At 41.7% G+C, this 26,358-nt stretch overlaps 1 protein-coding gene across 1 annotated transcript in view; it reads right to left on the bottom strand.

Annotated features, from left to right (window-relative positions):
* LOC100218614 (glypican-5) overlaps window positions 1–26,358 on the bottom strand; it is a 348,060-nt gene that overhangs the window by 205,737 nt on the left and 115,965 nt on the right. The window contains exons 4-6 of the mRNA XM_030279863.4: window positions 24,234–24,364; window positions 19,841–19,900; window positions 18,248–18,373 (exon numbers count right to left, since the gene is read on the bottom strand). Of these exons, the coding sequence (XP_030135723.4) occupies window positions 18,248–18,373; window positions 19,841–19,900; window positions 24,234–24,364 (317 nt within the window). The remainder of the gene's footprint in view (window positions 1–18,247; window positions 18,374–19,840; window positions 19,901–24,233; window positions 24,365–26,358) is intronic.

Genomic DNA, 26,358 nt, shown 5'->3' with positions numbered 1-26,358 from the left:
AGAGCCCCTGAGTGTGTCACTCTGTGCAGAGCCCTGTGCCCTGTGTGCTCACCTGCCTTCAGCAGAGCTCACTGCTGCCTGTCCCAGCCACTGCATTTGGCCCTGGGCCCATCACTGCCTCTCTGCACTATTTTCTCTCACACTGAGACAGAGTGAAAATTTAACAGGGTAGAAATCCATTTGGACTTAGGTGAAATGTGCCACTTTGAGCTTGCTAAATATGCTGTTTAGTCTGGTAACTGCAGCACTAGCAAAACCACCCCAGCTAAGGAGAAAGAATGCAAATTTCCACACTAAAAGATAAGATATAAGAAAGACTCCTCAGACCTTGACAGGGCAGAGTGACCCAGGAGTTCTTTCTGTACTTTCTAACAAAAACTAAGTACAAGTGTAACTAGCTGTAAGCGTAATGTGAAATAAACATAATGAATATGCATTAACCTATTGTGAAATTTATGCATATGGAAATTAGTAAGGGTAATAAAAAAGGATCAGGAGTTCTCAGAGGTGCACATGTCCATTAAAGGGCAATGAGTCCCCACATGTAAATAAACATACCCATTCCCTATAAATCTTTATTGGAATTGTGGGTTTGATTTTTCATCCGCGTTTCAGCACAGAGCAGCATCCCCAGCTGCATCCACACATCCCCAGGCTTCCTTAGGGATGCCTGGAGCTCTGATGTGCACTGCCTTCCTCCCAGCTCTGTGATCCCCCCTGCCCTGAGCCCTGCCTGCTGCTCTGCCACCTCGCTGCTCTGTTCTCTCCGGAGCCTCCAGGGCCCTCCCTGCCTTGCTCCCAGTTCATGGTCCCAGTTTATTTGCTTGCCACTGACCACATCCATGTCCCTAGCTGGGTTCAGCACTGTCCCCATCAATAACAGCACTTCTGCAATTACAGCACTCAGCAGCCTCAGGACCAGGCTGTGGATTCACACACGCTCGTGCATATGTGTTGACAACAGCTAATAAATTAGACTCAGGCAATTTTTTATTACAGATGATCATGAATGGTGTTTGAATTCTGTTACTAAGATAGGTTTTTAACTCATGTGCCAGCCCTGACACTTCCAGTTTGTCCCATCAGACAAAACAGAGTGATTTTTAAAAAGAGGAAACCAGTGGTAGTGACACATTATTGATCCATCAAGAGAGCTCAGGGGCTTTTTGTTTATTTTCTTTTGGTTTTATGCACTGAGTTATCTCTAGAGAGAGATCACACATCATTTTCATCATGTTTCACAAAAGAAATGCAGCAGCAAGAAAGCACAGACTGAGGTGGCTCTAAAACCCAATGCTGGTTAAAAACACAGCAGTAAACACTGTTGAAAGTACAGCCTTTTAAGATCAGAGCCTCAGAAATGAGCCCAGTAAATACTGGCCCTGTCAGACATATCCTTTCATCCAAAAGATGATCATTCCAGCCCCAATGAGAACACAATCTCTGGCTTCACCCGTTGTTAAAAACCCAAATGCTTCAGCTGCAGAAAGGAATTTCATCTGGAGCTCTGCTACCAACCTGCACAACTCTGGCCCCAGATTGGGAAAAGGTTCTGAGAGATTCAACTCTGTTCCCATAAACTGCAGGAAACACAAAGTTGCTGCTTTTTAGAATAAATTTAACCTTCCCCAAAGCTCACAACTAGAGTAAAGCAGAACTCCAGACAAGAACTGTCAGAAAACAGGCACTCACAAGGCCACTGGTGAATTGTTCAGATAATTACACAGAATCAAAACCTTCCTAGCAACTTTGTTCTGTCCTGTGTGCATGCTAGGAGGGCTGAGAAAGTGAAGACTCATCTCATTATTCTTTACAGCTATCATTCCAGAGGTATAATTTAATCTAAGAAGTACCCATGGTACTTTTTTTCTGAGTTTCTCTGTTTATGAACAGAAGCAGGAAATTCAGAAACTGCCGCTATGAGATGACACAGAGTCAAACCAGAATTCTGCAAAGATTCAGAACTCTGACTCCAAGGCTTATGATGAATGAATTGCAAAGAAAAATCTTTGATTATTCCATTTTTTTTCAAACAGATACTGGAAAATAAGCTAAAATAAAAATTTAGAGTCTTAGTTTAATTTCTGAACCTCTTCATGCCTAGTTAATAAAATGAAGCAGCCTATGGCATTAGTTTGTAGTGAAGTACACATTTTTAAATACTTGGAAGACAGGAAACTAAAAAAACATCTGTCAAAAAAAACCAGCTACTACATAACAGCAATAATGTACTAAAACAATTCAATTTTCTGCTGGTATGTGATGGTGCACCTCCACTGACACAGAAACTGCAGCAGCTGAGGGGCAGAGACTACGATGGACAGTGGCTCCCAAAAAATACTACCTAAGGAACATTGAACAGCCTTTTCCAAAATCTGATCAAGCTTGGGTTGAAATCTCACTGCTGCTTAACAGATTATATTGCAAAAAAAGGTGATGGAAGTGAATTCTAATATTTTTTTTTTAAGAAGCAGAAGATTTATAATGAGAAGGTGCCCAATAATCAATTGTGTTTTTTCATGGCATTGCTGATAAATAAAGATGTTTAGTGTGTGATCACGTAAACATTTTAACAATCTAAAAAGGTTCCCCTAAATTATTTAAATAAAGCCTTTTCTCACTCTTCTTACAACCAGTGACCAGAACTACTTGACATGTTTTATGAATGGACAGCTGACATCATCCAGCACTACTGACACACACACTGCTACTTTGGGAACAACTCAGACTTAATAGCTATTAACCCTGCCACACAGAAAAGCTGAGAAAAGTATTACTAACACAATGTGAGCATCTTGATTAATTAAGAAGCTCTGCTTTACACACAGAATCTTCTGCAAATACTTAGAAACCACACACACAAGTTGTCATACAAACTGAATGAAGTTTTATTTTTAAGCTGGATTAAGTTCTATTACCTAACACAGACCCTTATATAGACAACTTCTATTAACTCTGTAAATAATTCTCATCAGCCTGTGAAGATGCAACTCAAAACCCCCCTTCCTATTAAAAAGGAACTTCAATATGTTCCAAGTCTGCTTGCAATCAGCAGTTCTTCGCAGGCAATAAGGTGGTTTAGGTCCTTTGCCAAATCTCAGTGTGCGGTCATTCCATAAAATTGACTAAATCAATGCACTTGGAATTCTTCACATAGTTAATTTTCCAAAGAACTTGCCTGATTCTGATGTATTTAATATATACCTGTAGAAAAATGCCTATTACATCAGTTTCAATTTTTTTTTTTTAGTTTTTACATCTATTCAACTTAATTCCGTTCCCATTTAACTTTTAGGTACGTCAGCATCAGCTGTGCTCAATGCTAATTCCAGCATGACTTATGAAAGGCTGTAAAACATTAAACTCACTGCTTCCATGCCTCTAACACCAAGCAACAATTGCACTCCAAAGGTGTGAGGAGAGCTTTAATGCTCACCTACCATTATTCACCATTATCTTTGTCCTGGGTTACAAGATGTGGCTGGGGGCATGTATTCCATTGCCATCTGTCAGAGCTGGGGCATTATCTGCTGTTCTTTGGGCAGTTTTTTCTTTATTTCTCCCACAGCCAATCCTCCCTCCAGGAGATCTCTGCTGTCCATGGCCACTGAGTGTCCCTGCATGGCTGAGAAAATTCCATCATCCCATGGGGAGATGCTGTGCCCAGGGGAGGAGCCAAACATTCCTACCTGGATCCAATCTGACCTGGGAACAGCACAGCAGCCTTTGCCCCCTGCATCCCCAGAGGAGCAGCTTTCTTCCCCCTGCATTCCCAGAGGAGCAGCTTTCTTCCACTGCATTCCCAGAGGAGCAGCTTTCTTCCCCACTGCATCCCCAGAGGAGCAGCTTTCTCCCACTGCATTCCCAGAGGAGCAGCTTTCTTCCCCACTGCATCCCCAGAGGAGCCCAGGCCCATCTCCCCCAGCCCTGGAGCTCCAGAGGAAAACTCCCCCCTTGTGCAGGATCCTGCTCCAGCAGAAGCACAGCTGGCACTGCAGGAGGGCTGAGCCACCCTGGGATGGGACTGCTGCCACCTCCCTGACACACAGGGGGCCAGGGCCTGTCTGACTCTGGCAGTGTTGTTTTGCAATACTGCATTTTTATTTTTCCTAACAAAGAACTGTTATTCTTACTCCCATATCTTTGCCTGAGAGCCCCTTAATTTCTGAATTGTAATAATTCAGGTAGAGGGGGTTTACATTTGCCATTTCAAGGGAGGCTCCTGCCTTCCTTAGTGGACAGCTGTCTGTTCAAACCAAGACAATCTCACAGCTGCAGCCTGCTCTTCACAGTGCTATGGCCCTGGAGAGCCCCAAATGTCTGCACACACCTTTGCCTGTTCCTGCACTCCATTTCTTATCAAAGACAATTTCTCTCAGGCTGCCCTATGGGCAGCTCCAGCAGCAGTTCCCAGAGTTTTTCAGCATTCCAGAAGCTGCAGTTTTCTTCCTGTCAGTCCTGCTTGGGCTGACCCCTGGAAGTGACAGCACAGCCAACATCTGCCCCAGCAGAACAAACGGGATGCAGACAGGGAATGCTGCAAGGGAGGCCATTTAGGAGGGCTGGCAGAGTTTTCAAAGTGCTCTGTCTATCAGCAAAGAACCAGGAATTCAAATTTCATAACACAAGCCCTCTGGTGGCAGCAGAAGAGGATCTGATTTAACAGCCCTCCACTTGGGCTTTTGCCCCAGGAAGAAAATTCAGGTACAAACATATCCATCCTCACTTATTTTACCAGTTTTTTTTCAATAATAATACTACCTTCTTCATGGTTTCATGGTTTAGGTTTGAATTTCCTTTTGTTTAAATTTCCTTTTGTGACCTGTGCCAGATGCCATGACAACTGACACATGCTGGGAGCTGCTGGACATCACTTGTGAGGTGGCTTCCACACCAAGCAACATGATCCACTGGGGCTGACAGAGGCTCAGCAGCATTTGCTCTGAGCTTTGGGTCAGGGCCATGGAAAAAACCCACAGTACTTCTCCATCCCATCTGTTTCCAGTCCAGTCTATCTCACCATACATTCTGGTGAAAATTCTCACAGGCAGTAACCCAAATATGCTTTAAAATTAAAAATACTGAATGTTAGACGATACTCAGTTTTCTGCTCCATTACCCAGGGAATAACACAGAGCTAAGCCAAGGCAACAGACAAGGCATCAGCAGAGGGTTTTGTAGAAGACATTTAGTCTGTGACACCTCACCTGGAATTTTAGAGCATGCTGTTGTATTTTGAAATCTATTGAAAAGGCTTTCTAGACAGAACTCATTGCATATAAAAGAATAACAAAGAAACTCAAGAGAATACATTATTGAATGGATTTCCAAGATTTAAAATGGAAGGTATTAAAGCACAGCTAACAGCCCAATACAGTCTGTAATTAAACCTGAATTCTCAACTGTAAGAGTCTAGTTACTGAATGTAAAAAAAAAAAAAAAAATATTTAAAAAAGTAATCACTTGAGTAGTTCTTTATCTTCAGGATGAAAAACATGAGACAGACCAGCCCTGCAGAATCAGGCAGAAAGCATTTTTCCTGTGGTTTTGATCAGCAAAACCTACATTAGTTCCACATATCTGAAATTAGTACAGCAGGAGGTTTTAAACATTTAGTTCCATCAGAGAACTCTGGTTTTTTATATCCCAACTCTGTGTTGGTGCTGAGGAGGCAGCACCAGTCAGTGGGTGCCAGGCAGGGACACCTGGGGCACCCCCAGCACATTCTGAACTCAGCAGGCACAGCCCCTGCTCCATGCACCCTTCCTGCCAGGAATGCTCCCAGGGAGTGCTCAGCTGGAGGGCTGCAGGAGCAGCTGGGACCAACAGCAACACGATGCCTTCTTACAGAAATGCAGAGTTTTCACTTGCAATGCACCCTGGCCTGCTCCTGACAGATGTTTAAGGCACGATGGGAGATAATTCCCTTCCCAAATCAACCAGAGATTGTCAGGAGACACACAAAACTGAAGCAGAACTTACAAATCAGGCTCAGAAAGATCAGTCTTTGCAAAGACTTTCATTGCCAGAAGAACTCATTCCTCCAAGTAAGAGAGCACTTTGCTGCTCCTGCAGCCACTCACCCTTTCAGGAGGGCTGTGCTTCTGGAATTACAATGCTGGGAATCAAACATCCCTGAGCACAAGGGCATTCTGTCCCTTCAAAAAGGTCTGGTCTTCTCCAGCTCTGCCTGCCTGCCACCAAAGACAGCAGTTACACCTTTGCAGAGTTCCAGCAGATCTCATGTACTCTGCAGTAAGGGGAGAATTCAGCTTCTTAACCCCAACACATCAGTGGCAGGACACCACTGCCACTTCACAGCAATGCTACTCCAGCTATCAAAGCCTGCCTTCAGGCTGCCCAGCTCCTGGCTGCCAGCTCTGAGCTCAGGGCTGTGGAGCAGCAGGGCTCTGACACGTGCCCTGTGCTTTCTGCAGCTCAGGGCCAGCTCCAGCTCTGTTCTGCATGTTTGAGCCACGTTCCCAAGAACACTGCAGAGGTGCAAGGCAGCCTAACAAGCTCTTGGAGGGATTGCTGGAGCTGGGTCCTCACACCCAAACCATGGAGATGTTCTGACAGGCTGCTAGGCAGAGTCACACTTCAGCACAGCACAGGATTTGCTGTTTGCCATGATCTTCATTTGCCATAGAAACCTTTGAAGTACACCTTTCCTTTTATTGTCTTTTCCCTGTAGTTAAGGTCTTCTTAAAAAGCAAGGTTTGTACCATGCACTCAAACATCTTGGGGGAGCTGTCTGACACCACACAGCAAAGACCTCAATCCTCTCTCTTCCAGTCCAGCTGCAAATGAACTCACCCAGCCTCTACCTTCAATAAAAGCAGACAAGGTGTCAGAGTACCCCCACAGGGAGCCAGCCATGCCAGGGAAACAGATGTGCTTGAATATAGCTGAACTTCTGTAAAACTATCCCTGCCAGGGTAACCCTGCACAGAAGTGGCCATTCTTCTCAGTTTAGCTCTACCTCACCATATATTCTGGTGAAAACTCTCACAGGCAGTTACCCAAATATGCTTTAACATTAAATCTACTGAAAATCCTTTTCTAGGTTCCCAGGTTGTGCAGCCATCGAAGTCTCCCCACAGAGCCTTTTGTCCCCAGGGGATGTGGCCACAAGAAGCAATCAATTTTCATGGATCAAATCTCTCTCTGGTTTTAAATGGTGCAGTTCTATTCAAATTAAAACAGCTCAAAGGATTCCAGTTCTGTATTCAAGGTATTGCAAATACACCTAAAGAGAAGGTGGGACTGGAGCACCAGTAGATTCCAGTTGTTTTTTTTTTTTGTTTTTTTTTTTTTGAGTCTGTTAAGGTTTTGGGGACATTTCTTCTCCTGCACACATTGGAAGGAGGCTGAGGAGATATGAAAAATCCTGCAGTAACCATGGCAGTGTGCTACATCCATCCTGCCTCTGCAAAAACAGAAAATAAAATTGCAGTTGGTTCTGCTTTGGGCCTGGGTGCTTTTGCAGCAGTTTATCCCTTTTTGTCTTCCTTTAGCCAAAGTATTTCGCAATTAGCTGATGAAGACTCCCCATCACGAATCCACCACAGACATTTAAGAAACTGGAAGGTCTGCTGGTTCTCCTTAGTGAAACTCAACCTCCTGACGTGTACTCAAAATCCCAATACATACACTGAATTTCCTCAGTACTTCAGGGATAACATTTGAAATGCATTTCTTTGGAATAAGCCTGCTGATCCTGAATCTGGAAACTCAAGTCTATTTCTATGTTCTTGAAGTAAACCAGGTGAAATTCTGATTTTAGACAAAGAGCCTGCCAAGGTTAGAGGCTAACATTGAACATTGTATTTTTCAAGTTAACTTACAGTGTTTCTCCCAAGCAGTTTAGTACAAGGAATTTGAAAGGACTCCCATAGCTGTGTAAGGAATACATAACTTGCTTTAAATTTCTGTATGTGGAAATAGTGTACTTATTAAAAACAGAAGTGATGATTTGCCTTTTTTACATTAAGTTTCCACAAACATATTGTTCAAATCATGCCCCAAATTCTTCAGTGGAAGTAAACTGCCAAGTGCTGGGTATGAACAGAAATAATAAGTGAATATTTATAGATAAATATTATCTGTAAATAAATGTGTTTATAAATAACTTAATTATTGTCCAAAAAGTGAGCCTGGGAAAAGTATGAAGTCACAGTCCAGACCACTGCCACATTATATCATTGACTGTAAAACTAATTTGTCCAAGGGTGAATCTATGAGCTGAAAGCAAAGTTAAAGGCAAAGTTAACTCCTCTGTTCAGTCAAGAGTTTTAACAATTCACTCTCAACTATTCATTTTTTATTTAAAATATGCTTTGGAATTGCATTATTGCAATGAGTGAAAAATCACAGGCGAATCAGATATGGGCCCTTATTACCAACTCTGTCTCTTCAGGTCATGAAGTTTGTCAGATCCTTCTAAACTATCTGCAATATTGGAACAACTTTCATCAAAAAAAGACTTATGATTTTTCACATTTATCAAAGATGCGCTTCAATATTTAAATGTATTTCTTCTAATTAAAGGACGACATTCATGTCAGAAGAGTTGACAAAGCAATAATCTTTTCTACAGATAATTACTTGACAACATTCTGCTCAAAGAATGAAGTAAATTTACCAACAGTCTTGAGAATTCTTTTGTTTTCAGGAAACCTCATGTGGTGCCTTTTGGCCTGGAAAATAAGATAGTTGGGGGGTTTTGTTGGTTTTCAAAGCCAGCTTTGAAAAATTTTCATCCTGCTTAAACTTGCTTTTCCAGCACCAGCTTTCAAAAGCATTTCAAATGTTTCTACAATAAGTGCTGCCAATAAAGACACTGAGATGTTTGCACACCCTGTGTTCCTCCCCTCATCAAATCAAAGCTCAAGTGAGCAGGGCTGCCAGCAACACCTCTACAAACAGAATTATTCCTACACCAAGTAAAGCAAAGACACAAAGAAACACAAATCCAGGTCAAGAAGGAAATAAGTGCAGCAGAGAACTGAGAAAGACATAACATTCCCTACTTAAGCATTGTAAGAAATTAATTTAAATCTAGTACGTGGCAAAAGTGGTGTTGGTAACTTCAGTTATTTGTATTTTTTTATTCTGAATAACACAAAGATGAGCCAGGCAGTTCCTAAGTGGTGAAAAATTTGCAGCAATCACTTGGACAAGCTGGGTGCCATTTCTGTTTGTTAACTGATCAATGTAAAGAGCTGCTGGGTTATTAACAGACCTTACTGGGCCAAGATCTATGGTAGCACTGTGGGTGAGAAAATACTTTGGAATTATGATCTCAGTTCACCCTCAGCACTCAACTGAGCTGGCAAGAGGCTGGCAGAGGATGGGGTGTTGGATTGAGCCCTTTTCTGACCCAGAGATGGGGCAACTGAGAGGTGTTTTAAAGACTTTCATTCCATTTTCAGTCTCATGTGAAGGGTGAGACAATACAGATGTTATAATTCATGCCATTGCAATCAGAAAACAACTATTTCCTGATTACAGTACATTATGAACGTTTATTGGCCTATCAACTTTTGCCATACTACTCTGTAAATACCTTAAAACCAAAATACCTTGAAACCAATCATCTGAAATTACCCTGTATTTGTATGCAAATGTATTTGCATGTAAACTTTCTATCAAACTTTGAGAATTCTTTACAAATTTATTTCCCACTGCGGGGAGGTTCAAGTTTGACTCATCAGCTGAGCAAGGCAAAACTTCCATCAAAGCTCCTAATTTTCTTTATTCCCATCAACCCACTGGGTTGTGGCTGTGGCTAAACCACCAATTCCCAGCACAGAAAAGCTCATTTTAAAAAGCATTACTGGGGAGGTCAGTGAAAGTACACACCAGGCAGGCACAGAGCCAGCCAGAGGGGTTTCTATCAATAAAATGGAGAGGCTGTGGGATAAACAATGTATACATTAAACTACTTTTAAATGATACTTAATGTTTGTCAAGCTGTCTTTGTGTCTACTCATCTGATGAGGCAAACCTGCCTGTACCCACAAGGCTCTGAATCCTCCTGGAGTCAGAAAGGCTCTGAGATAACCCCGTGTCACTGGGAGGTCACTTTGGGGCTGCAAAGAGGCAGCAGGGAGGGCTTTGTTCTGCCAAAAATATCAGCATTTCAGAGGTTTACCTGCTCTGTGCTGGGAAAACACAAAAGCTTTCACAGGATAACAAGGCCAGCCCACCCCACACCCTCCCAATCAAATGGAAGATTTATAGCCCAGGCACCCCGAGTGCAGAGCTGCACACTGTGCATCCTTCAGTGGGGTAGAAAATGTTTTATCCCTCATTTTATCCCTCACTCCCAGAGCAGCTCCAGCAGCACAGAGTGACAATCTCCCCACAGCACCACAGGTTTCCTGGCAATTTGGGACACTCTTCAGCCTTCCAAGACAGAATCCAGATTAATTTTTTTCCCCATTTCAATAAATCAACATGTTTCAGTGAAAACCAACCAATAAAAAATAAAAATGCCTCTCCTTGATTCCAGCCCCAACTCTGGAGTCTACCCCACCTTGCCACAGAAATTTCTCTCAGAAGTTGCCTGCACCTGGATGTGTTAAATCACACACACTTCACACTAGACCAAAGATATTTTCCCACCAAGGAACACAAACCAGCAAAAAGAAGATAATTTGGGGTCTTTTAGCACTTAAGACATGGAAAGTAGCAGAAACAGATTGCTTCTCCACCCTTTAGATACAAAGTGCCTGTAACACAAATAAAATCAACCCCAAGGCCTAATTTAAGTTCATGACAGTTTGCAGCAAGAGCATCCTGCTAGCACAGTAAAACCTGCATCAAACTGCCAGGTGTGTGTGTATATATGTATATATGTATATATTTCCCAGTTCAGTTAATACCAATACTCCCATCCAGTTCCCATTTCCACTCATTTCTACTTCTCTGTCTCAAAAAACATCTGTCAGGAAAGCAAGAACTGTTACAGAGAAGCTTGTACCACCATATATATGTATATGTATATGCATATATATGTATCTAGATATAGATATATATTTTAATACATAACTAAATTCTTCCACACAGATATGTATATATGTATATGTGTTATTTCACACAGATATGTATATACATATATGTATATGTAAATGCATATATATGTATCTAGATATAGATATATATTTCAACATATAACTAAATTATTTCACACTGAACAAGGCACCAAGGTGGGAAAAAGCTGGACAATTATGCAGAGATTTTTTTCTGCATTTCCACAATAAGATTTGCATTAAGCAACTACAGGTTTTATCTCAGCAACACCTTCCTCACATAATTCCCTTCTATTTGAAAAATGTAAGATTTATTATTTGACCAGCTGTATTTCAATACTGATGGATTCCTGCTTCAAAGTCCACAGAATTTAATGCAGTTTTTTTTCCCATTGACCTGCTCATCCCATAGAGTCTACAAATGCTGTTTCCATCACTGCTGGGACACAGGACAAGGAAAGGAAAATGAGAAAATTCACTTCCAACTACTTTTATTAAATACACTGCTACTTTTAAGTTTCCAATTTCAACTTGAAATAATATCAAAAATTCAATGTCCTGAAAAATACCAAAATCCAAACATCATATAGCAATCCTTTTCATCCAATAGACCAAGGCACCACGCTTCCAATCCTACCCCAGTTTTAGGAGAAAGGATTAAGTGTATCAGTATTAAAAACACTCTCACTGGTATCTCATTTAACTGAGATTCTGAAGAATAGAATTTCAGCACAATATCTCCAGGCCTTGATAGGATTTATCCCTCTTGTTTGTATTGCTGCATTGCATACCCATTGCAAATGAAAGAAAATTAATTGTACTTCCCTCCACGAAGAATCATTGGCGAAGACAGACTGAAGGATCAGATAAGACTTTCACTTTCTATTTTTTCAATTGGACTTTGAGTGTGACCTTTCCTAAGAGGAACAAGTACAAAGTCATTCTGTTGAGCTCTGCACAAGAAAATGAACTTTATCTTGGAGATATTCCACAGACTTTAACAGTGTCTGGTTTGCTCATGTTAGAAGAGCTTCAATGACTGGAGCACTACTATTTTAATACTGTAATATTTTAATTGGAAAGTTTCAGTTTTCTGACTACATAAGGGCTGTTCTTTTCTTCTGAATAATAAAAAAAAATAGCATACAAAAGAAAGAGTACTTGCCCATCAATCCTTATGCAACAAAAAACATCCCAAACTTGCCAAAATAAAAGAGATACAATGATAGTATCAAATTAGTCCCTGTTACATTGCATCTGCAAAACACTGTCCCAGTGGAGCAAGCTGGTGATTGGATGACAAGATTTATTCTTTCATGAATTCTGCTGAAATGAATGAAGTAGACATTGAGTAGGTACCAAATCTGAAGAAACTCTGAAATCAAGTATTAATTATTTGTGTTACAGTCCCTCAACATGAAAGAAAATTTTGAGTGCTGCAGTGTGAAAAAAATGCCTTTGCAAGTCAAATGTCCATTTGCGTTTACAGAAGTGTTTTTCAGCTACTGACCTAACCCATCCATTCCAACTGCCTGGGCACACCTCAGGAACAGTGCTAACTAAAAAGAAGGAAGTCTCTGACTGCAAGGAAGGTGAGAGTGTGATTTCACAGCAGGAGGACTGCCCCCAAAAGTCAGGTCATTCCCAACCAGCATGGGCACAGGGTCTCCATGAGTCACCCAGGGAACTTCACTAAATCAGAGTGATTTGTAACTACAACATGCACAGAGTACAACCCAAAATGCAATTTGAAAACAAAAGGTGAGAAAAACCCCATGTTTATAGAGAAGCACTGAAGTGAAGTATTGAAGCTAATTCTGTGCTCTTCCCCTAGGCTGAACTGCAAAAGGTTGGGTGAAGCTGCCAGCAGAGCTCCTCAGTGTCCCCAAAGCCAGCCTGAGCATCTCCTGCTGCCCACCAGGATCTGCCATCCCAACTCCTCAGCACTGCAGGCCAGGAGGACACAAATCATTCCATCAAACCTCTCCAGCAGGGCTTGGGTGAGCTCCTCATGCCTTCCATCAGGATTCACAGGCTCTTTGTGCGGCACGTGAAGAACTCGCATCACAGTGGCTCCTGGCTCCCTGTCAGAACTAGAAATGTCCCTCAGACATTTTTGGATGTTCCAGGCCCAGGTCAGAAGCATTTGAGACCCTGGCAGGCAGCTGGAAACAGCTGTGATTTTGGATTTGAGCCATGGAATGATTTACCAACCTTGCAGGAAGAACAAGAAGTCACAAAAGTTTAGATGTTATAGTAGAAGTAGTCACAAAGTAGAGGGAAGAATTTTTGAGTGCTGTACAGGGGGGGTTTAAGTCCTGTACAGGGGGGGTTTGGTCTTGTACATGGGGTCAGAAGTTTTAAGATGGAGGGATTTGGGCCGGTCCTGTCCTCCCTCTTTCTTCTTCCTTACCTCCATGTTCTTGGTGATGTTGGCACTCACAGATTGGTTTAGAGTAAAAAGGCACCATTTAATATAGGTAATAGGCATTGGGGAAAAACTGTAACCATGTAACACGTAATGTACCATATAAAAGATAGAAAAGCACCATTTAATATAGGTAATAGGCATTGGGGAAAAACTGTACCCATGTAACACGTAATGTACCATATAAAAGATAGAAAAGCACCATTTAATATAGGTAACAGGCATTGGGGAAAAACTGTACCCATGTAACACGTAATGTGCCATATAAAAGACAGCAGCAGCCCTGGGCGGGGAGAGAAGAAGCAGTCGGGAGTCAGAGAGGATGTCAGGGTGTGTGTGTGCCTCTGCCTGAGCTGTGAGCAAACCACAGCAGCCCAAGGAGAAAATCTTTTAGATAACTTGTAATAAACTGCCTTGAGACCGAACAATAGAGACTGCTGAGCCTTTCTTTGGAAACTCGGGTTGGAGGAGAGATTTTTCCACCACATGGAGCCACCCTTGACCTAGGGTGGTGTTCAGCAGCTCCGTCTGTACCTTCATACAAATTCCCCTCCTGACTCACATTTGCTTCTCATCTGGAGCTGGGGCTGGAGAATTCAACACATTGCTCCTTCCTGGAGTTAAATTTTCTCCCAATAGCTGGCACATAATTACATTTAATGAAATGCCTACACTGAGATCAATCTGTTGATAGTTTCCAGGACTCAAATCCTTAAAATTGTCTTTCCTTGATTACTGCATTTTAAAAATCCACATCACCACCAACAAAAATAAAGTTCTTAAGCATATGGATTTATCAGTTTATCTTACAAAGATGAAGTCCATCCAGATGGTCTGACACAAGTATCTGTGGGTTAGATACCATGTACAAACATCACTGACTTCTGTCACTTTTCTTCACACCTTTTTTCCAGCTTGGGTCATAGTGAGGACCCGCCTCGACCTTTTTGAAATTTGTGATGAGGAAGAAAGGAACAAAAACCAACAAAACATCCCAAGTCCTGGAAAATACCCTAAAAACTGAAAAACACCGCAAAAAGAGAGATAGCATTTTGCAGTTTACAGTCACAAGCAGATCTCCAGAAATTGTTTACACTGATGGCATGAGAACAGAAGTTAAACATGCTTTAAGCAAGCTAAGGCTAAATGACTGTCTCTGTTTTCACATCCAGATGGCTGCTTGCTAGAGCCTAAGGAAATGAGAAAGGGGACAATCAAAGTGCTAAACTCATAAAAACTGAGAGTCTCTAAAGGAACACATTTTGAGAAAAAGTCACTATGATTTGCCACTTCCTTCCTCAGCCAGCTCTCACTGGCCCTGAGAGCCTAACAACCCACGACATGATCTGTTCAAGCTCATGGACAGGTGTCCCCTAATCCCCCACCCAGTGCAAAATCCCAAAATAAACAAGTTAAGGAACGAAGGAGAGAAGGAAGGAAAAGAAGTGTGGGTCCCCACTAGGCTGTTAGAAACATCCTTCTTTTCTGTTCCAGGTAACCTGGTTTAAAAATAATTTTCATGTCCAAGTTTTTAACCCTCCACCTTGAAGTTCCCTGGAAAAAAGGGACTCCAAGTGGAAAAACAACTGCTGTGAAGTATCTCCTCCCCTGTTCCCTATCAAATCAGGGTACTGCACATCAAACCTGCACTCTGCAGCAATACAAAACCACAGCAGATAGAGAGAAAAGAGAATGATGACTTCAGTGCATCTCAAATGTTTCTGCAACACCAACCTGAAGTCTGCCACATTGAGAGCAACCCATTCTAGCTAAAATCCACCATGAACACCTGAGGAGACACCTGTGCAGCAGGAAGCTGTCTCTGACCAGCAGAATACTTCTACCATCAACAATGAGATTTCAGATCTAGCTAACTGGCATTAATAAAATGACCATTTCATTTGAAACTCAGAAAATTTCCTCTTGAAATGGAGAGGCAACATACACAGAACTCCCTAGAGTGATTTTTAGAATGGTTTTTCTTTCCTCACTCCAAATAAATCGAAGTTTGATCTTCTGATCCAACAATTGTGTGTAGGATCCAAGTTAGAAATGGTTACAGCTCAACAATCATTAAGCTGAGACCGTTCATTAGTGCATAGATTATTTCTTACATGAAGTCTTGCTTCAGGAACAAAATGCTCAAAAGAGCAATTAAGACAAAGAAAGTACTCCCAAGGCAAATATTTCTAATTGTGTCCTGAACTGACACTGGAGGATTCCTAGCAAAGCCATCTCTTCCTGTTCTCTGAAGAGCAGGCCAGAGGCAGAGTCTCAAACCAGTGGGAATCTCTTTTTATGGTGTATTTAACTGGCAGCTCAAACTTCTTTTTCCTGCAAACGCAATGATTTAAACACAACAAAACCCAATCCAAAGAGCTAAACTAAAATAAAAAGGTAAAACTCTAATCCTGTTTATCAGACCTCAAGTGCCCTCTCTACCAATTGAATGAATTCTTACTCATTTCTGAGTATTAATTTCATATATTTTCAGGCTGCATTTGTGTGTCAAATTGTTTTAAAACCTGGAGTTTGTTTTTCCTAAAGAGCTGGCATGCCAGTTAGCACAGACATGAATAATGCTCAGCCTTCCAGCAGCAGTATGAAATGCAAGGAGTGTGGAGGAGGCAGGAGCTGCAGCAGTGCCAGCTCCACAGCCCCAGTGACCCTAAACTCGAGTTCACCCATCAGGGTGATCCATTTGCTGATCCACAGGCAACAAAAAGGTTCTATTTTGAGCTCTGAGCTGTTTACTGCTGCTGATACTGAATGCTTGGGGAGGGGAGAAGAGCAAAGAGAAGCATCTTCAGGCACCACCTGGGCAGGTTTATGTGCCACGTGGGGAGGGCTGTGCCAAGCCCAGCCTGGAAAACAGGTGATGAAAGGAGCAGAATGTGCCAGGTGGCAGGAGATGTGTGTGTGGCACTGTAGGCTGCCCAGAAAGTCCCCTCCTCGTAAGGCAATCAATACTGGGAGAGAATATATTTTTATATTATTATATTTTATATTAGTTTGCTACCTATCTATAGCTCTCTGATTAAACACATGAATTTTATCTTTTTGTTTTCCATTCTGCCCATTTGAAATGTTAACTGCAGACACATATCTAGGTTTGGTGGTGGGGTTGGGTTTTTTGCTGCTGTCATCTTTGGGGGTATGTTGTTTAGGTTTCCTTTTTCCTTTGTTTTTTCTTTTTAATTCAACATATGAGGGATTTTGTTAGTCTTTTCCCTGCTACTTTCCCCAGTTTCCTATCCCTTTCAAACTTGAAACTTTTTCATGTGTCTCCAGTTCTGGGAAAGTTACAGACTAACAAAGCAACAACAGCTTTCCCCTTCATGCCTTTCTAAAACATGGGTATCAGCAATATGAGTGGTTTGGGCTTTTTTAAAACAAAGTAAGATAAAAATTAAAACTAACTTTTTTTTTGTCTTCCCTTTGAAACTAATACAGAAAAGATTAGGTTTTGTTTGTTTAGCTTTTCTTGTTTTCCTTTTGGCCAGAAAGCTGTTTGTTCTAAAATTTATCTGTGCATCCAGCAACACGCCACAAGCAATGATATGGAAATATTGATAAGAAATACTGATATTCTTCTTGTTTCCTCTCCATTACTTTTACAGTAAAAACTTCAATCAGTATTGCAATCACTACACATCAGTATTTGGAATATTGCTTTGTTGCCAAAATCTTCAAACAAAGAAGATATGCCAAACAAACATAAGCCCTACAATTAATTTGTAATGACAATATATATTGAAATATTAAAGTTATTTTTGGATGTGTTAGACATGCATTTATCTCCAAACAGCTTAGATCTAATTAAGCTGAAGTTATTTACACATGAGAAAACTCAGCAGAGCTGTGTGAGAGTAAGAGCCCCCATGAGTGGGACAGACACTAAGTGTCACATCTTTGCTCCATGTTCGAATTCTTCAGTAAGTTCTTAAAAAAAAAAACTGGGACCATGAAAATTGTTTTAAAGCAAAAAAAAACCAGAACACTAGAACTTTATCTTTTGTAACTGTTACAGACCACAAAATCCACTTCAAAAAGAAACCTCATGAAAGCCAACACCATCCTATGGAACTTCTCTGTTTTGACAAAAAGAAATTTTTGGAGAAACTTCACTGGCACACTTCCAAGCAGCTCTCACTGCAAAAACTGATGTATACTTTGACAGTGATAGTAAAGATAGAGTTTTGTTCTAAACATCTCTTTTCTCCTCAGGGTGATGTTGCCTCATGTTACAAAGAATAAAAGCAATGACAGCATCAAGTTTAGCTCATGGAAATGCAAGTGTATATTCCAGTTTAGAGTCTGAAGGGTGATGGGAAAGACACTGATAAAATACAGAGGGGAAAAAAATAGCTGAGAAACTGGAAAGGTCTTTTCAGCCTACAGAGCATCTACACCAGTGTCTTAGAATGCTGCTAAACCATCAGCAGGATGTGAAAACACCTTTTTTCACCATTTATCCTGGTTTTGCATGGGAGGAATTTAGAGAAGTTGTGAGGGGAGTAGAAGTGTTCTGAAGGGTTTGTTTTGATTCTTACTACTTTTTTTTTTCTTTTAGTTACTGTTAATAAAATTTTCTTTATACCCTTTTAAAGTTTTGAGCCTGCTTTGCCTTTCTCCTAATCCTATCCGCCAGCAGGAAGTGAGTGCACTGGTGACTGGCCAGCACTGAACCCACCACAATCAATGGTGCATTGGCTGGGAAATCTAAAAATTGGTGAACCAAAACCACTGCACCATGACAGCAAATTTTTCCTTATAACTTTACCTTTCTACAACATCCTCTCCATTCCAGCAGGTCGAGCTGTCTCTCATCACCAGGTCTCCATCACAAAGCCTTTCTGCTATGGAGGCATAGAAGGTTCGGGACCGCTTCATGTAACTGATGAACTCTCTGCAACGCAGGAAGGACACATTGAACAACACAACAGCAAACTCAGCCCTTAACTAAACCCCCTGCCAGCCCAGCCCTCCATCACATCCAGGCTTTAGAAAATAAGCAATCCGAATTAATTTCTACTTCTAGTGTATTTTTACTCCTTATAGAACATCCAATTTTACTTAGTCCGGTGCCAATACACAGAAATAAAGGGTGCTTTTAACACATGGTGTTAACGTGTCTCTCAGTAAATCTGAAAAAAGGCTACACCTACTCTTTATAAACAGATTAAAAAACATTGAGAAAACGTCATCACAAAAGGCATGGCCAGTACAGACGGTGTATTTCTGATGACTGTGTATGGAAAAATGTCTTGAGGGCAAACTGCTGCCTGTTTTATAATCTGGTTATAATATATACCTGGCTGAGGTAGCCATAAAAACAAACTAACCAAACAAGTGTTAATTTAGCACCCAACTGAGAGGATTTCAGAATGAGAAATTACCCTGCTGCACTGCTCTAGAAGCCCCTGTTTGGTATGTAGCAAGATTCAGACACAGACGGAGCTAGAGCCATCACTGAGCTCTGTGCCTGTCTCAGAGCTCCCCTGGGCAGCCCAAAGGACTCGTTCTGGTTTGTGGTTTCAGCCTGGCAGGCACTGGAGAGGTGCCTGGGGTACAGCTGGATGGAGCTCAGCACAAACCAGTCAGGATTTATCTCTCCTCAACAGCAAAAGGTGCCTCAAACAACACCCAAGCCCACAGGGAAATACCTATCCCTGCCATCTCTCCCCACAGCTATCCTGATACCTTCTTTATACTTTCTCAAAAGTGTTTAACCATCCCATGTACCTTCTGTGATGAAATCCTGCTCTAGATAAATCAGTCATCACATGCTCCTAAGAAACTAACTTAGCCTAATAGAGCAGGAAAGCTGAGAATTAAAGCAAAGAAAAAAAGCAGGAATTTGGGGGCTTACAAAGAGGTAATCAGCATTTCTACTTCTTGAGTACCAACTTACAAAAGTGAGCGCTGAGTATTTCTAGAATAAAGCCAGGCCCAGCCAGAACAACCTGAGAGGATCAGTTCCAAAAGGAAACAGAGATGCCAAAGATTTTACAGGTTCTAAATCAGTCTTCTCTGAAAGAGGAAACCAGCACCCTTTTAATAGCTAAAGCTTGCCTGACTCAGCTGAGCCCTAGAGGTTTAAACTCCTTTGCCTTCTCAGCAGAGTGGGGCTCTGACATTTCAAAGCAGTATCTGAGCAAATGCACAATTCTCTGTTCTGACTCTCAGTCTTACTGAGTGAAAATATTTACTTTTCATCATTGTAAAACTAAACACACTAGAGTAGAAAATGTAGAGTTTCCCAGTGCCCCACAATGCAAAAGCAGCAATCAAAAGTATCCCAGCTCCCAGATTACAGCTGGAGGTGAGCTAGGTGTAGAGACAACAAAGGATGTCACCTTGTTTTCATTCTTACCGAGAGATTTTTTTCAAACTTCTTGATTTGTCATTCTTTGAAGCTTTCAGAGGCAGAGAACTGGAACAGGCCAGGGAGAATAAGCATCAATCAGGATAGGTTGGGGAGTAGGGAAGAAGCAGGAATTCAGGCAAATGAGGAAAAGAAATGAAAAACAAAAGAGAAAAGTAAAAATTACTTGAAAGAAAGGTCATCGAGCACATGCATAGGACAATATAAGAAAAAAAATAAGGAGGAAAATTATCATGAGATTTTTGCCAAGTATACATGCAATCAAAATGTCAATTCAATACTGGAAAAAAGTACAGCTGAGACAATTTGTCTCAATCATTTTCAAGTAAGAGCAGAATTACAAATGCAGCGCACGCAGCAGAAAGCTGAAAATAAATTCAGTGGTACTTAAATTAAGTGTAACTGATCCCAAATGGAAGGACTGTAAGTACATGAAGCTGTACAAGAAAACAATGGCAAACAGTTTAGGATGAGAACCATGGGAAGGGGGCTACAATCCAGCGGCATTCATGTTCTGGTACAATGAGCAATTTTACTGCCTGTTAATAAATAATATAAATACAGGTATTTTTGCTGTTCTGGGATTGCTGAAAAAACACCCAACTCTGTAAAACTGGAGATACAAACTTTCAGGCTACAGTGGAGGAAGAACTGTGGAAATAACCCTGGTGATTATTTAGAGTTCTCACTGGAGAGCAGCCTGAGGCCACGCAGAGGATGCAGCTCTGCCATCACAGCTCTGGCAGCTGAAGGCAGGAGTGGCCACAGGACACGAGGGACCTGCACTGGCCATCAGGGGAGTGGCACCTGCCTGCAGGAATTCCAACACAGCCACTCAAAAAAACAAATCAACATTTGTAACAGGGAAAATCTGCATCAGCTGAGACTTCAGCCCTGGCCAGTAGTTCATGTGCATCGGACATTAATAAGCTGGTTTGTATTAGCACCTTATTACTCAAATGTTAATAAAATCATGCAATGTATGACCAAACAGACAGGTTATTTTAAATGAAATAGATATAATTGACTTCAAACATTCCCAAAGGAATTCCTAAATGGTTGATTTTAAGATATATAAAATATCTGTAAATCCATGGCATAAAGAAATCCCAACAAAATATAATTTCAAAGCCTTCTTTCTCCAGTCAGGGACCTAACATGTTGTAGTTCTTTGTTAAACATGTTTTATACACAGCTCTGTAAGCAGTCTGTGCTTAGTGGTTTGAAATGTTCCATGGAGCAGAGATGCTAAAGGCAGGTATTCAACTTTGCTGGGAGACCAGAGCTGACCAGAACAGTTCTTTGTGCTGAACTCAGCAATAACATTCCAATTTACTGAGATTCTGCACATGCCATTTCCATTCCCTGTACCATCATATGGTTTCAATTTTCTTGTCATCTCTATTACATGTTATAGTAACCTCCACATTAAAAAATGACTACAGCAGCAACACTGCCAGTTTCAGTTAATCCCTGACTACGATTGTGTAATGGTAAAAAAAAATAATAATCAATTTTATGCTTTCCAGTTTAATCATAGGAAATGGTTTCTTGCAAGATCATGCAACATTTATTCAAGTTTCAGCTTCTTTCATTATTGTCCCTGACGCTTAAGTGATGCATAACAAAAAATATGCAGGAATGGAATGCAGAGTCAAATCAAGAGAGATGGGAAATCTCCCAGGAACTCGAGAGTAAGAGGAGAAGAAAAGGGTTCAACTACTGCAAAAGAGGATGCAGCTGCTCTGTGCACTCAGGGACCTTGCAGATCTGGCTCTGCAGAACAGTGAAGGGTGAGGAGGGCTGGCTTCAACCACACCCCAACCCCCTGAAGAACCAGGTCAGGCCAAGGGACACCACTGAACAGCCCCACTTGTCCTGCAGCAGCAGCCCTGGCTCTGCCCCACAGCTGAAACCAGAGCTTCTCCAACACCTTGGAAAAGGAACCTGATTTTTTACATGGCCTAGCAGAGACTCAGCACCTCTGGAGCAAGCATCCATCTGTAGCTGTCTGGCACCTCTGAGGAGGTTGTACACAAGACAGGAGAGGCCACTTGGTTCTGGTTTCTCCTCTAGATGTGCCAACAACCACAGAGGTTCTTCTCTCTGAGCTCGGAAATGCTCTGACACTAAGGGAACGAGCCACGGCCTTTCTGTTTACTTGGAGAGTGTTGGCTCATTCCTTCTCTTTTTCCTTCCTTCCCCAGAAAAGGCTGGAGTCATATTCCAGCCTCCCCTTGAGTGAAAGGATCATTTGGAAGGATGTCTATTGCCCAGACCTACAGACAGACTCAGCAGGGCCAGGGTGACCTTGCACCTGAACTGACAGCAGCTGACATTATTGCCCTCCTGCTCTCAAAACCACCAGAAGGAGGGGCTTCACAAAAGATTCACATAATTACTCTCATCTTTGGATTCCCCTGTAGCAATTTTCTGTCACTCTAAGTGCATTTTACACAACCCACTGCAGAAATTATTTACCCCATGTATTACAGATTTTTATTACCTTCAATTGATTTTTTATTGATATCATATGTGATTAAATGATGGAGAATGAACAACACAGTGATGCAGCCAACCACTGTCTTTCACTCTATGGTTTCCCAATTGTTTCCAAGAAGCAGAAGTACAAGCTTCAGGCAATGTGTTTTAAAGGAAATTGTGGAGAATAGCTTCAGATTTTCCACTTCTTACTATTTATGGCATATTTCCATCATTCATTTTTGCTGTACAGGCTCTCCACAATACCTATCAACACTGTAATTCAGTAATTTTTCATGCTAATTATATAAGCAGGGACGTAGTTTAGATTTTTTTGATAAATTAATTTTCAGACCAATTCTAGCAAACTGTCTAATTTAGAGCACATTAGTTTATTTTCTATTCCATCTACAAGCCTTACATTTTAAAAGGTCAATATCCAAATAATTCTAGATGGTTGGGAAGGGGAGCAAGCAGATCACAGGTGAGAAAGAGCAGCTTTCATAACATTGAACACACGATCTGCAACTTTTTAAGAGATCACCTGTTGACAGGTTGGCAATTCTGGCTTTTGGGCTGCCAGTGTTAAACCCCAGCCAAATCAGTGAGTTACGCAGAAGATGGCCCAGGGCTCTGTGCTGTTAAAAGCCTATATCAATAATTATACTACAACTGTTCTTTGGATTTTTACTGCTGAAGTTATTAATTTAATTTCTGCAATGCTCCTTTTTTTCTGATTTGCATGGTAAAAATTGATTAGCTCCAAGCACTAGCACAAACTGTTATGGTTTGCCTTTAAATTACAAAAGAATAAAAAATTATCACTATCACTCAAAAAACTTCACCTGCTGTTATTAATTTTATATTTTAAAACAGTGTTTATTCCATGCATGCAGCTGAGAATTAAAAAAGAAATGGATAAAAATCTCACGTTCACAAGTGAAACGCCAGAACCCAGGCTGTAGAAATTTTAACATTTAACAATTTTAACATTGCTCCAGACATCCACTTATCCAACAGAGATACACATGGACTGCCTGAGCAGTTTAGATGCTGCTTTTGGACAGAGGTAAGCCCAGCACAACTCCACTGATGGAGCTTGTTCCAGATTAACTCTGCTCCTACAAATATAAGGTGCCAGCCAGAAATAGGCACTGCGAGTTTATGGGCAGTTTGCTCTGACATCTACTAATGTATCATGACTGGGATTGCAAAAACATCCTCTCCTAGAATGTACAGAAAGCCAATTCAGGAGCTACACAAGGTAAAGTGACAGAAAATCTCAGGAGATCTGGGAGCAGGGACACTCCTGCCCAGGCCAGTGGCAGCACTCAGCTGCAGGTGTCTCAGGGCTGCTGAAGAACAGCAGCCAAGATGGACACAAGAAGCCTAAAAAACTCCTTCAGCTCTTTGTTATGTAACCAATCAATAGATTCCAAAGGATCTCATAATTCCTGCCCAATCCAGGGCAATCAGGGACTGACTTGGTGTCAGGGCAATGAAGCTTTCCTTTTCACCCCTTCCTCCTTTCCACTTCAGCCCCTGGATAAGCTCATGTCCTTACAGACCTGGGCAGTTACATTTTAAAGTACTTTAGACTCAGCTGTGGAAATCAGTTTCCTCAGACTTTGTAGAGGAAAAGCTTTCACCATTTTCACTGAAAGTTTCTGGAAATAATGAACACCTTGGTGTTAAGCAATGATACCAAGCCTGGCCTTTCTTGCAGAGACCCACAGTGTGACCCACAGAGTCACCTGTGTGACTGCCAGTGGTGGCAGTGGCTGGAGAGCACACAGAGGGGGTGACAGAGCTGTGGCTTTGGCTGGAACAGTGCAAAGAACCAGCAGCACAAATTAGGAGGCTGAGGGTTTGTTTCAAAGCAACTGCAGCCTAGGGTTACCTTCTTTTATTGTTCAGGCTGGTGTGAGCCATCACAAATGTCTGGGTTCCAGTCACTTCCTTCACTGGCACAATATTGGCTGATGACAGGTTGCCTTCGTGCTGTTTGGGCTGTCCACACACTTTATCAACCTGTAAGAAAGGGAGGGAAAGTGAAACAGGATGTGAGTGAAGAAATAGGATTTACATCCTCAGGAAAGTCTGCCTGTTCCTTGTTGTCTGTGTTCACTGCACAGGACACTGTGAAAGGATTCTTCCTTCAAGCAGCTGGGAATAAATGCCCTGCAAAAGAAGGAGCAAATTCCAAGGCAGGGCAAAAAACACCAGAAAGTAATCAGTCATGGATTTCCTAGTGGCTACCTGGACTCCAGCACACTTGGAGAGGCTGAAGTAGTGCCTGATGTAGTATTGGCAAACTAAGCTTTGATTTAGAAACACACCTGGAGCCTAAAGGTACATGGATTTTGGTGGAACATCTGCCTCATGTATAAAGAGCAGAGTTTATCTGGAGTTTGAAGGGGCCTGTAATCAACAGACAACCAATTCTTCCAGCCTTTAACCAGGTCATGTAACATCACTCAGCCCTCACTGCCCCTCCTGAAGCCCCTCCCAGGGATTTAGTATCAGTCCAGGAGAAAGCAGGCTTGTGTTTATCCTTTCTGCACTGTGGATCTGACACTGCTTGTGTATCCTGACACATTTATGTGCTGTAACAGCTTTAAGTGACAAGAGGAAGACAAGTTTCTTCCCTTTCTAATCCACAAATGAGTAACCTGTGATATTTTACCCACACTTAAATCCCCAAACAACCATGAGGAGACCACAGAGGGAATCCTACTCTGGGCATGGTACCAGCAATGACCTGAATCTCACAGAATCCATCATCCCACACAGCCCTGGGTTTGGTATCCCTTCCTCAAGGTCCCACAGTGACCAGCCAGGGTGAGATGGATTCTTACTGCTCTGTGCCCTTTCCTGCACCCTTAGAAGCCTTACGAGTTTGCTGAGTGTTTCAGCCCACTTCAGGTACCTTTTCTGTCTCTTTGCACCACTATGAAGCAGATGGCAGCACCAGCACAGGACAATTTTCTCTGCCTTAGCCCATTTCCTCCTGGAGAACCACAATTATGTGAAGCTAAGACATCCTCCTCTGAAAGAACAGGCAAACAATGTGGAAAACTGGAAGCTCTGTAGGCATGAGAGTTACTGTCAGCTTTAGTTGTTTGACTTCCAGCCCAGTCCAGTGTAATGTGCTGTGAAGAACCTAAAACTGCAGCAATGGAATGGGAATGTACTGGATTAATCCTGACACATCTCCAGCAGCAGGGTGGGAGCCAGCTGCCTCACTCAACACCACACACTGTGTACACTGGGCTGGTCTCAGCAGGGACTAGCACGGTCCTGTTTTAAACTACAGCTTTGGGAAATCAAATAGTCCATTTCAGTCCCTTCTAAGCTTATGAAAAGGAGAAGAAAACACTCTGTGCAAATGAAAATATGAAACAAAAAAGCCTTTTGAACCCTTTAGAGCTGGACAGAGGGTATGACACAGCTGGAGCACATTCCTGCACAGGATGCTTTCTTCCTGCACCCCAGGCTGCCCAGCTCCCCTCCAGCACACAGACCCAACTCCCAGCAAAGGGCTCTGCAAAATCCATCTCAGATTTCACCATGTCACTAAAGTTCATGTCTTCAAATTACATACACCTCAAATCTTGTCACTATGCATTTGAGACTGTTTTACTAACTAAAATCAGAGTGGTTTGCAAAAGCAATGTGGGTCTCATATACATGACCAATGAAGAACTCCCAAGTTTTTTTGTTTTTCCTGAAAGAAGATTCAAAGATATTGAAGTCATCATTTCTGTTGTGAATCAACAGTTTAAGCATCCAACTGAAAACGTCAACTTTGTTTTGATTTGAATTTTTGGCACTATAGAAATGACTCTTTAGATTGCCCAGGTTTCAGTATTTCCTATGCCAAAACTACGCTTCAGGACTTTCTTTCTAAGCAGTAGTAACAGTTTCTTGCATATCAAACAAAACCACACGTATTTGAAAGACAGTATTTTCTCAGTGGAAAAATTTAACCAGTTCTACTTTAAGAATAAAGTTGTTACATAAAA

The sequence above is a fragment of the Taeniopygia guttata genome, chromosome 9 (assembly GCF_048771995.1).
Source record: "Taeniopygia guttata chromosome 9, bTaeGut7.mat, whole genome shotgun sequence".
In the NCBI taxonomy this organism is placed as follows: domain Eukaryota; kingdom Metazoa; phylum Chordata; class Aves; order Passeriformes; family Estrildidae; genus Taeniopygia; species Taeniopygia guttata.
Note: the sequence above shows the minus strand (reverse complement) of the source record. Positions and strands in the feature narration are given on the sequence as shown.